This window comes from Nicotiana tabacum, chromosome 7 (assembly GCF_000715075.1).
Source record: "Nicotiana tabacum cultivar K326 chromosome 7, ASM71507v2, whole genome shotgun sequence".
In the NCBI taxonomy this organism is placed as follows: Eukaryota; Viridiplantae; Streptophyta; class Magnoliopsida; order Solanales; family Solanaceae; genus Nicotiana; species Nicotiana tabacum.
Genome location: NC_134086.1, coordinates 132,857,897 through 132,870,045, shown reverse-complemented (window position 1 = coordinate 132,870,045; position 12,149 = coordinate 132,857,897). Strand labels below are relative to the sequence as shown.

Sequence of the window (12,149 nt, the reverse complement as noted above, 5' to 3'; positions counted from 1 at the left end):
AATAGAGTGCTCAGCCCAAAATATCATTTTATGCATCAAAACGGGGTAATAAATATTGAGTTATAAAATCAGTAAAATATAACCTGACTGGGTACAGATCTTAAGTCCAAAACAGTGAGGAAATAAAAAGAAAAGGCCCCTAAGGGTCCAAACAGCTTGACACAAGGCCCAAATATGGCATTCAGCCTAAATTATAGAAATTCTTTCTAAACGTATATGTATCATATAGTATCCAGTCAAATACGCAACTTATAGTTGCTATGGGATGGACCAAGTCACAATCCCCAACAGTGCACGCCCACATGCTCGTCATCTAGCATGTGCGTCACCTCAAAATAGTGATACGATGTGAAATCCGGGGTTTCATACCCTCAGGATAAGATTTACAATCATTACTTACCTCGAATCGGTCAAATTCCTATTCCGCAATGCCTTGCCTCTGGAATCGGCCTCCAAACACCTCGAATCTAATCAAAAAGCAATACAGTATGATCAATATAAGCCAAGGGATCAATTCCAAATGAAAAACTATCAACTTATACCAAAATCTCGAAATTCACCCAAACCCGGCCCCCGGGCCCACGTCTCGGAATCCGACAAAATTTACAAAACTAGAAACTCCTTTCACTCACGAGTCTATACATATCAAATTCATCAAAATCCGACCTCAAATGGTCCCTCAAAGCCCCAAATCAAACACTCCAAAACTCAAACCCTAACCCCTTCGACTTCACCCCAAATTCCTACTAACTTCATGATTAAACAGTAGGAAAATCATCATAAACACAAGTAATAAGGCCCAAGTAACTTACCCAACTGATAACCCTCCTCTTGAAAATCACTGCCCAAAGCTCAACACCCGTCTTAAAAAATGGAGGAAATAGGCAAAAATTCGCGAAGAAACCCTTTTATAAATTCTGCCCAATATTTTCTGCATCTGTGGTCCAATCAACCGCACCTGCGGTTTCCACTTAAACGCCCAAGACTGCATTTACGCCCCAGGCACCTCACCTGCGGTCCCGCAGATACATCCAGCACACCGCATCTGTGGTTTCTCCTCTTGGCCCTCAAGTCCGCATCTATGGCTTCCACATCGCATTTGCAACCTCGCACCTACGGTCTCCAATCCGCAGGTGCAGAAATAACAGAAGCAACAACTTCAGCTGTACCAACTAAATTTCCAACTCTTCCGTTAACCATCCAAATTCATCACGAGACCCTCGGGACCTCAACCGAAAATACCAACAAGTCACATATCAGAATTCAAACTTATTCAAACCTTCGAAACACTCAAAAAAACATCAAAACACCAAATCACCCTCGAATTCAAGCCTAAGAACTTCCAAATTCCGCAAACGATGCCGAAACCTATCAAATCAACTCCGATTGATCTGAAATTTTGCATATATGTCACAAATGACACTATGGACTCACTCCAATTTTCAGAATTCCATTCCGACCCCGATATCAAGAATTTCACTACCGATCGAAAAACGCCAAATTTTTAATTTTGCCAATTCAAGCCTAAATCTATCTCGGACCTCCAAACTACATTCCAAACACGCTCCTAAGTCCAAAATCACCTAACGGAGCTAACCGAACCGTCGGAATTCACATCCTAGACTTCTACACATAAGTCAACATCCGGTTGACTTTTCCAACTTAAGCTTCTAAATAAGAGACTAAGTGTTTCATTCCACTCCAAAATCACTTCGGACGCGAACCAACCAACACGATATGAAGAAATATAGTTGAACAACACATAAAAAAGCAGAAATGGAGGAAACGGTATAACTCATGAAATAACCGTCCGAATCGTTACAATATTTTAAAATAATTTTGGTTTATAATAGGGTATAACAACTTGCTATAGGAGGTAAAATACTACTATGGTGTTGGGAGACTCACTTATTCATAAGAGCGGCAGCTAGGGGTTGATTCTCTGTATCTTAGAGATGAATAGTAGGTTATGGAGAAAGGGAATTCATTTTCGACAACCGGCGAGACAAATTGTGGTTGTTACAAATCCCCTTCCGCAAAAGAGAAAATGTAGGTCTCCTAATCTAGTATTACTACACATGCAATTTCGATTAACAGGTTTATTAGTATAACTTTTCCCTGCAGAAAGCTGACGATGAAAATACCTTAATAATAATACTAAGTAAATAAATAATACAGTAGATAACAATAATAACAATAACAATAATAATAATAATAATAATAATAATAATAATAATAATAACAATAATCGATTTACCTAAATGACAGTTTAAGAGTATTACGTATAGTACACGTTCAAGAAAGCCATCCCTTTTTTCTTACTCCATTAAATAATTTATGATTTTTTTTCTGGAACAATGAAAAGATTTCCTATTGATATTTACTATATATAATCTGTATAATCTAAAAATTGAAAGTTTAAAATATCATCAGCATCACAAATACAATATTCCTCATCTATTCTCGGGTTTAATAGAGAAACTATATATGGCATTTTAACTTTGTTTATACGGTTGACTTCACATGGCACAACTTTGCACGCCACCATGTGGAAACTCGAGAATACTCTATACTAATCACAAATAATTTTGTTAGATATTTGTACTAATTAGTGCAATAAAATAAAAATTAAATGATCATTCAAGAAATTAACCCCAAAATATATAATCGCTCCTGGTTGAGTTTGTAATTAAATTGTAAGGTAAAATAGATTAAGGGAAAAAGGTTATATGAAGCAAAAAAGAAATAAAACAACTCTAAACTTTGATTTCTAGTCACGTCTGAACTTTGGATACGAACCCCTTAATATTATGAAACACAAAAATAGCCAAAACATAAAAAAAAGAGAAAGCATTTGCTATTTGATTTGCTCATATTGTGAGTAGAGAATAAAAAAGAATAGCATTCAGGAAAGCAATGTTGACTTAATGCACTTGCCATTTCAATAGGGCTTCAATAATGTCATCATATCAATCAATCATCTCAATAATGTCTTGAATCGGCACTGCGCTGCGTAGAAAGAAGGAGCACTTATTTTAAATATGCTTTAGTTCTGATTCATACACTTAAGCTTGGCGCCCAGTTCAATTGGGGTAAGATATTATTATCAATTAGCCATCTTGCCAACCAACTGTATGCTTCTTGTGTCAAATGAGCTCCATCCCAGCTGATGTAAGTACTCGGGTCAACACACACTGAGACTCCTGGATCACCACACTTAATATGTATATCAAAATTATAGTCTCCTCCTGTTCCACAACAAGCTTTCTGTAGAGAGTTTTTCTCAAATCCTGAAAAGAAAGTTTGTAAATGCATTTACTTTCTTATATAAACACATAAGAATGAGGAGTATGTATTTTGAGCATCACTTACCAAGACTGGCAGCATTTTGTAAAAGCCAGAGATAGGCATTGTAGTAGTCACCATAAATGAGTGTAATGTTTGGGTACTCTTTCTTTAGGTCTAGAATGGCTTGTCGCAAATGATCATTGAAGAAGATTATTAAATTATTGAAATCTTTCAGGCAATGGTGCTCATCGTAAGCACTTGAGTTGTCCGTCATGAATATGGTTAGGGCAATTGGAAAACAACCACCTGGGAAATTGCCAGGAACTACAATTTGAGTAGCCCCTAAACTAATGACCCTCTGAAAGAGGTAAACATATAATTAGGTAATATGTATATAAAGTGATACAAATCTCACATCAACAAAATATGGGAGAGATGATAGGTATATAAGTAATTAAACATTAAATACCCGTAGAAAATAAAAAACTCACTCTAACACCATGAATGATGGCCTCAACAACTTCTGGCACCATTCTTTGCGTCTCTTCCATCGTTTTACCTTCCAATAAGCTAAAGATGAATTCATTTCCTCCTATACCTCCAACTAGGAAAAGAGCCTTCTCCAATTTGTCTGGGCGATCTAGCAAGCAAGAACGACAAAAAATATTCATCAATTCAACTTCCGTTAGAATATTAGATTATTAATAGTTACACATTTCCTAGGAACTAGGAAGTAATTGGCAAATTAAGTACCAGTATAGCCGTTCGTTTGGAAATGAGAAGACATCCAATCAAGTTGTACGCTTAATGAACTATTGGTTGATAGATTAACCATCTTCTCATTTTCCAGAATTTCAACTGGTAAAGCAGTAGCTCCTGCTACTGCAAAATCTGCACCATGTCTAAAATTTGCAGTTTGATCCTTGATTGGATTCAGGAGAGGAAGACCAGACTCCAGCGCTGTGTTGAAAAAGAAAAGAAAGCATATATATATAGCACAATCATCAGTACTCTTCACACCTATTTAAAAGGAAAAAGACATTACGAATTTAAAATATACTATCCCCTGGAAGTTGGAAGTTGGAATTTGGAACCATCTCTATTCTACTAATTCTACATCCGACAAAAGGCATATATGTGGCTGATTAACGTATATATATTTGTTAGAGCAGGTTGTCTGATTTATTTTCTAGACTAAGATAAATCTGAAAAACACGAATGAAGTATCAAACCTATGAAATCAATCATGAGCATGCCATTAGAACAACGTCCAGTTGTTTTTTTCTGGGAAAAATTCATTCCATACGGAAGTCTTGCACATGCAGTACGAGCTCCACAAATGCTCTCTCTGATGCAATTGCCTGTATCTGCAAGTGAGTCACCGAACTGATATATTTTATCAAATTTGCAATTAATCAATCGTGGTTTTTGAAGCATTAGTACTTCTTGATCAGCATCACTTTTCTGTTCAAGAACCACCAAACTGATCAAAGAAATAACTAGAAGATGAAGCGCTGCTCTTATTATCGGTGCCATGGCCAAACTTTTGAAAAAGGAACCGAAACTTCAGCGTAATATATTCAGACAACAAATTGTTGGAAAAAAAGAAAATCGACAATAAATTTATAAGTATTGTTTTTCCTGCAAAAAGCTCTCAATGAAAATATTAGTAATAATAATAATAATAATACAAATAATAATAGTAACTACGAACCCTCGGGTAGGGATAAGGTCTACGTACATATTACCCTCTTCAGATTCCACTTGTAGAATTATATTGGGTCTTCGACGTTGTTGTAGTAACTACGAAATAATAACGAAAATTGCGGACCTAATACCAGCTAGATTTCATTGAATTATCACATGGCACAACTTTTCACGGCCATCACGTTGAGCACAATTCAACGAATACTCTGTCCTGTTCAGGTAATCTAATTTTTTAATATTGTGATGAATTAAAAGATTTCTATGTGAGAGACAAGAAAACAGAACGTTGCAAGGAGGCTAATAATAAAATGAAATCAATTATTTCTCCAGTTGACTACAGGAGGAATATTAGGGGTGTACAAAGGAAACCAACAAACCGCACCAACTCGATAATTCGAGTCAAACCGAGAAAAAAAATCCGACTATGGTTTGGTTTGATTTGGTTTGGTGTTGGAAAAAAAAAATCCGACCATAATTGGTTTGGTTTTGTTTTAACTAAAAAAAGTCGAACCGAAACCAAACTAACCCGATATTATATATATAGAAATTTTAGATATATTTAATATATAAATGTATTTATTGTGATGTAATTTATAAATATTTCTTAAAAAATTTCATAATTTTATCTTTTAAGGTATTGTTTCAAGGTTGGACTTAGAACTTTTGAATATTTAGCCATTAATATTAGTAAATTAAATAATGCTAACAAAAGCCCAAACCAAAATCAAATCAATACTAATGTTAACAAAAGACATTCAATTTAATATTACGAATGTATTGAATATCTATTTTTTGTTTTGCAATAATTTAGATAAAAATGCATAACCTATTTTTATTTTTGTTTAGCGTTTATTCATGTAATTAATACTCCCTTATTAGTCTATTTATTCAACGTGACTTAGTACCTTTAGATTATATTTATTTTTATTATGGCTTTTTAATTAGCAATTGTCACGACCCATTTTTTGAACAAGCCGGGACCGGCACTCGATCACTAAACATGACCGAGCAGACCATCTCTGGTTATCAAATCTATTATAATCTCAAACTTTATATGCCACAAGGCACTACTGTAACCAAATACTTTTAAATGATTTAAATATCTAAAATAAGCCAATTTCAAAACTTTATTCGTAGTAACCAATAAAATGCTGCTAAGTTATTATCAAAAATATCTGAATCTTAACCCAACGACTATGTCTATGAAACCTCTACCGATAAACTGACGCATTGCTCAGGACATGAGATTTTCTGGCCAGTTCTCTAAGTAACAAAGAAATAACTAAATAAAGATGACTCTAAGGAATACTCCACGAACAAAAGCGGAGCTCACCAATAGCACTGGAAGAGAAGGAAGTCCTAACTCGTAGCCTGCTCGCCTGCAAATCCGGTTCCTACGTTGTACCGCAGACCAACGTAGGTTCCCAAAAGAGAACGTCAGTACCATCCATTGTACTCAGTGAGTCTCAACAACAGGGGGCAAAACTTTAATAACATATACATTATGAGCAAAGGTTCTAAAGGCATGTAAAACATAAAGCTTATAAGAATAATTCTAAAATAATTGCATAATAGCAGCTCATGAATATTCTAAAAGAAATTCTTTTCTTTTTCTTACTCATAAAAAAAATACTTCACTTTATACTTTGGGAGTTCCAACTATCCTGACTTAATTCTGTCTTAGTCACCGTGTGATCGGCACGGGTTCGATTCCAACCTGATCGAATAGGCCCAATCCACGAGGTGTCACTCGCTTCATGGTTCTCAGCGCCCATGTCTCATACCTTAGCATGGCTAATTAAATTCTCAGCAACGAGACCCTCGGCTCGTGTGCTCCCTACTTTGGCACAAGTAGTTTCAGGAAGTCAACGCCTTGGTCAGGACCCTAGGCCTGGACGATGACCCCTTCTCAAAATAAAGGATACTCCCCAAAAAAATTTTCTTTCTAAAACTTCTTCTTGTGACTTTTCAAGTCTAAATCTTTTATACATACTCATACTGGTATCCTTAAATGTAAGGCATGACATAAGAATGAAATAAACATTCAAAAGTATTTATAAAGGTTCTTGATCCTTCATGAGTTTTCAACATGAAAATGGCATATAAGAATAACATAAAAATCTGAAATTTATGCACATAGATCCAAATAATCATCTAAATTTTAGCTAGAAAATAATTTTAAGCTAATAGGTACTTACTACTCCCATTAAGTATATACTCTTTTATGCAATTCATCAAACACTTTGTGTACGTGCTTTTGTGAGTTAAACCACTTTAGTAAAGGGTTATATCAACTCACCTCAAAACTTCTCGAGCCAATATGTAGACCCCAGTCTAATTGACACCAGTCAAACAATCGATTCTAAACCAGTGCATATTAATCAATTTTAAAGTTTCACTTATTATTGATATAGAGGAAAAAGAAGATTAACCATTCTATTCTTACCTACTACTACTTTAGGATAATTGAGAATAGGAAATTCTATGTACCTGATTTCAAGATTTAGTGATTTATGAAGAATCCTATAATTTTTCGTGAAATTTCTGCTGCCTCTCGTAGTACCGTGTGCCTGTTTCTCTGTTTTCTGATCTCTAAGGCATAAGCCCTTTTCTTTGTTCCCTTCAAACCTTTTAGCTTGAGTCACGTGACTCTCTTTTGCTTAATTCTCTTTTTTTTCTTTGTCTGTATAAGGCTTCAAGCCTTTGTTTACAACAGCCCTTTTATGGGCTTTAGGGTAATTATATTTTTGACTTAACTAACATTTAATTATACTTACTTTTAATAATTAATAACATTAAAATTATTAATATTTCCCTAATTGTACATCCAATTATTTATAAATAGGGAAGTAACTCAAAATTAATCACAAGGGGTTTAGTCCGTAATAGAAGTAGAATTTAAGATTATAAAAAAATAAATAATTAAATTCTATATTTCGCGTGTCTTGAAACTTTTATATATTTGAGGAGTGTTACAGCAATATTTATATTACATAATTTTATTGTCTTTATTGTTGAATATTTTAGGATAATGCCATGACACATCTCGTATTTTGTATTATTTTCTTGGAAAATACTTTATATAGTTGCATCTTATTAGGATTAAAGAAATATTTTGAGCATACGTTATATGTTTTGTTCTACGAAGATTTTACCGGGAAAAAAACCGAAAAAATCCGAATAACCCGAAAAAACGAGATTGAATAACTCGAGCTTTATTGGTTTGGTTTGGTCTTTAGATTTAATAACCCGACACAATTGGTTTGGTTTGGTAATTGTAAAATCCGAACCAACCCGGCCTATGTACACCCCTAACGAATACGATACTTCTGGAATTCGCTCATATCGAATTGTCCAAAAACTCATCAACCTGTCCGAAGGATGATGAAGGCGATGCCACAATTGAGGGAACCGCTCTCCTACTCTTTTTTAGATAAGAATGCGAAAGACCGAAATTAATAAAAGGAATATAATAAAGAAAGAAAGAAACTTCAAATTGAAGAAAGGAACTGTATGAGGTAAACTTGGTTTATAATAGATGATTGAATGATAGCATGACACGTGAAATCGAAGATAGGTGAAAGGCGAGTCAAGTAACAATCAGTATCGGGAACAACAACTGCAATCGATATCGGGTAAATCCCGAAGGGAGCGTAGTCAACGGGAGCAGATCGAGTGTTTGCCATCGGATAACATTCAACGAGAGAATACTCTCTAACATTAAATGAGCAACCGTTACAAAGAATATTTGCATTCATGGTCTACCGTTACATATTCATCAATGACCCCCTTTATTATCATTTAAATGAGGCTTGATCCTAGGATCTTGTTTCCCTAAGTATAGCTATAAATAGTAGGCTCAACAGCCATTGTAAGACAGGAAATTCTTGGTATTTTACTTTCGCTCTCAATAAAACAACTTTATTTGCTCTTTTACATTGCTTTCATTCCTGTCCTCGGAGACATTGCGCTCGAAACCAGGTTTATCTTCTTCAATTTCAATTGCTAATTCTTATTTTTAATCTTATTTCTTTATTATTTTGGGATCAAGTCAGTTCACTTGTCTACAAAATCACGTAATAAATTTAATTATACTGTTTTACGAGTAAACAAGAGCACAACTATATAATTCAGACAGAAGGACAAAAAAAGAGGAAATTAAAAAGCTTGCAAAAGGGTTTTCTTTAATTTATTTAATTGCCGCATAATTTTCTCAAAATAAACAAAAAAGAATAGATAAAAATATATTACTTTCACATTTTAACTACTAAATTTAAAAGGCAGTGACCTCCCAAATTTGCAACCATTTGCCAACCCGATAAATAAATTTAGAATCTTACCCATTTGAACATTCCAGCTCATATATTTGTGAACTTTAAACCAAAAAAAAAAAGTTTGGTATTTCAATTTGGCTAACTGTTGTCTTTCCGAAGACCAACTAGTTTTCTTCTAGATAGATTCCACCCATTCTAATTCATGACAATTGCTTCTCTCCACACTGCTCTATACAGAAAGAAATGAGAAGGTTATTCTAATAGACGTTCTATTGATGCACTTTGCCAAGAAAAAGAAAACTAAATTAAACATGGCATTTAAAATGGGGTAACATGTCATCAATTGGCCATATTTCAATCAAAATATGTTTATTGCATGGGGCATTCTTTCACGGCAGAGCTACATGTATTGAAGGAAGTTTAATTAAATTTTTTTTTTCCAAAGTTTATTACATTTTACGAGTTTTATTTTTTAGATAGAATAAGCTGATCTTCAAGAGCGGCGCTGATCTGGAAAAAAAAATTGGTCGAAAAACAATCAATTTATCGAAAGTAAAAATTGTAAGTGGACAAATTTAGATATTTCAAGTAATGGTACTCATCGTACACGGTTGAATTATTAGTCGAAAAGGTTGTTACCAAATTTGGCATACAACCAATTGGGAATTTCCAGGAGTAACAATTCGAGCAACCCCAAAACCAATAACCATCTGATAGAGATAATGAAGTAATTAATACTCCAAAAATACGTATATTATGTATTTATTGATGAAATACAAATATTGATGAGTACACGTAAATTTTAATCCTCTCGAATATTTGTGGAAGGCATTTAAACATCTTTAGTAAGTTTCACATACTAAAAATAGAGGAAATGTAAAACATACTTTAACACCATTGATAATATGGTCTGAACAACTCTAAGCTCCTCCATTGATTTACCTTGCAATAAACCATAATTAAACTCGTTTCCTCCTATTTGTCCAACCAAGAAAAGTGCCTTCTTTAAGTCTTCTGAGCAATCTAACCAAAAAAACGAAAATAAATAAGTTCAAAAAAAAACCATTAGATTGTAATCAATTAATTCCTTTTAAATATAACCTTAACTCTCTTTTTTTCTTCTTCTTTTTTTTCTAATACGGTAGTGTTCGAATTAATTTAACTATTTTATCTCTTCTTACCATTAGTTTTATCAAGTAACTGCTCACCAATGATTAGACAAATATCATCAGCTATTTCTCCTTTTCCCTATTAAACTCTAAATAAAACATCATTGCACCATTGCTTCCATATGCCAACCTCCAATTAATGATTGGACTCGCCTGCATATACACAAAATTTCACATCCATTGGCACAAGGATTTTGTCGGACCTAGGCATTTGAAATTCTCTCAGTACTTTGTTGAATACATCTGCTTTGTTACATTAATTAGATAGAACCCAATGATATCGCATCCATAAACCAAATGAAACTTTTTAAAATGCAGTTCCACGGAGAGGAGTGCTCATGCACGTAGCATTAAATGGAAGTTACAACAATTTTATTGATTAAAATGGCATGAATGTCAGAACTCCTACACTACATAGCAGAACTGTTTTCTACAAGCACTAGAGCTCTTATTTCCAGACTCGTATCCTCGGAACCACCTGTTTTACAGTGTTAAAAGGGTGAACTGAACAAGGCACCAAAAGAGTGTTGCGTCTTGCTTCAAATGACTTAGGGCGTTCTACTTGAAAACACTGTGACATCTAGCACTAAAGATGACATGAACTACTACAATTTTACAACTTCCCTACTTGGGTGGCGAGATGATTGGCTTAAGGAATGGTATGCCCACTGTGGTGGTTCCAGCCATGCAGTGTGACCCGTGGAGTGACACCGGGAGGTACCTCAAAGGAAATGGTTACTGTCATCACTTCACCTGGTACCAGTGAGAAATAGTTGTCGGAGTAATGAACAGGAAGGATACGTGTGTCTTCACCTTTCTTGTGCTCCTTCTTTGACGCATGAACAGAGAAATGAAGAAAGAAAGCAACTCCTTTTTCTGTTCCATTAACTTCAGAAACCTTCGCCTTGCTGTGCTCCCTTGAAAGGTTCCTCCTAATCTTCTCGTACAAATTGATTTCATGTTTCTCCCCATCCAAAAGGTGAAAAGGTTCTGATGAATCCGATTCATCACAGCTACCATTTCTTCTGATGAAGTTATTTCTATACAGTGGAGTGTTAGAATCTGGCTTCTTTGATGTGTTCTGGATATGCATGTGCATTTCATAGGTCGATCCTTTTATAAAGGTTAGCGAAGTTATCTTGAGGGGTGGTCTTTTCTCCCTGAATGGTTCCAACAGCTTGTAATCACCACCGGAAAGGTGCAACCAGTAAAAGTTCCTAGAGTATATGCGATAATCGGACACATCATAGAGTTTGAGAAGAAGAAAGTAAACTGGCTTTGGATTCTTTGACTTAGGATACTTCATCTCAAACGTAGATAGAGTTTTTTTGGGTGGCACAGTAAGTTTTTCAGAGGTTTTATAGTATGGACATTCGCCTTCCAAATCCCAAACTGAGGCTTCTATAGCAACGTTAGAAAGTTCCTCTGACGTAGTGTTCACAACCTGTAGACAGTTAGAAAAATAATCATGAAAACAGTAAAATTCCTCCATTTTCCATTTTTTGGTGCAAACGTTGCACATTTAAGTCTGGTAATACATAATGGATGTGGAAGAAATAATAACTATTAGATTTCTTTCCCCGTCTGAAGAAATAAGCAGAAGGAATAGTTCCAAAGAAAAAGTCTGAACAATGCCACATAGTTCAGGTTCTGAATTCTTTTTGTTTTTTTTTAAGGTAAAGTTCAGGTCTAGCCTACTAAAATTCAAGTT

At 34.8% G+C, this 12,149-nt stretch overlaps 2 protein-coding genes across 2 annotated transcripts in view; both read right to left on the bottom strand.

The window, feature by feature from the left end:
* Window positions 1–2,835: 2,835 nt before the first annotated feature.
* Window positions 2,836–11,018, bottom strand: LOC107828363 (acetylajmalan esterase 2-like). The gene is made up of 10 exons (XM_016655652.2): window positions 10,917–11,018; window positions 10,451–10,517; window positions 10,212–10,292; window positions 7,486–7,648; window positions 6,329–6,389; window positions 4,521–4,674; window positions 4,042–4,248; window positions 3,780–3,928; window positions 3,373–3,646; window positions 2,836–3,290 (listed from the first exon to the last, which is right to left on the bottom strand). Exons 1-10 carry the CDS (start codon window positions 11,016–11,018, stop codon window positions 3,058–3,060), a joined length of 1,491 nt encoding a protein of 496 aa, XP_016511138.2. The 3' UTR covers window positions 2,836–3,057.
* Window positions 10,789–12,149, bottom strand: part of LOC107820814 (mannosylglycoprotein endo-beta-mannosidase) — a 28,022-nt gene continuing 26,661 nt past the window's right edge. Inside the window, exon 11 of the mRNA XM_075217662.1 lies at window positions 10,789–11,882. Coding sequence (XP_075073763.1) covers window positions 11,088–11,882 — 795 coding nt within the window. The 3' untranslated portion in view covers window positions 10,789–11,087. The remainder of the gene's footprint in view (window positions 11,883–12,149) is intronic.

What these genes read in the sequence shown, in the direction of transcription:
- LOC107828363 (XM_016655652.2), bottom strand. Translation starts at nt 11,018, where the DNA reads ATGTCACAGTGTTTTCAAGTAGAACGCCCTAAGTCATTTGAAGCAAGA. An exon ending in GCTCATGATTGATTTCATAG is followed by an intron (nt 4,249 to 4,520) that starts GTTTGATACTTC and finishes TTTTCAACACAG; the next exon opens with CGCTGGAGTCTGGTCTTCCT. An exon ending in CCATCATTCATGGTGTTAGA is followed by an intron (nt 3,647 to 3,779) that starts GTGAGTTTTTTA and finishes TACCTCTTTCAG; the next exon opens with AGGGTCATTAGTTTAGGGGC.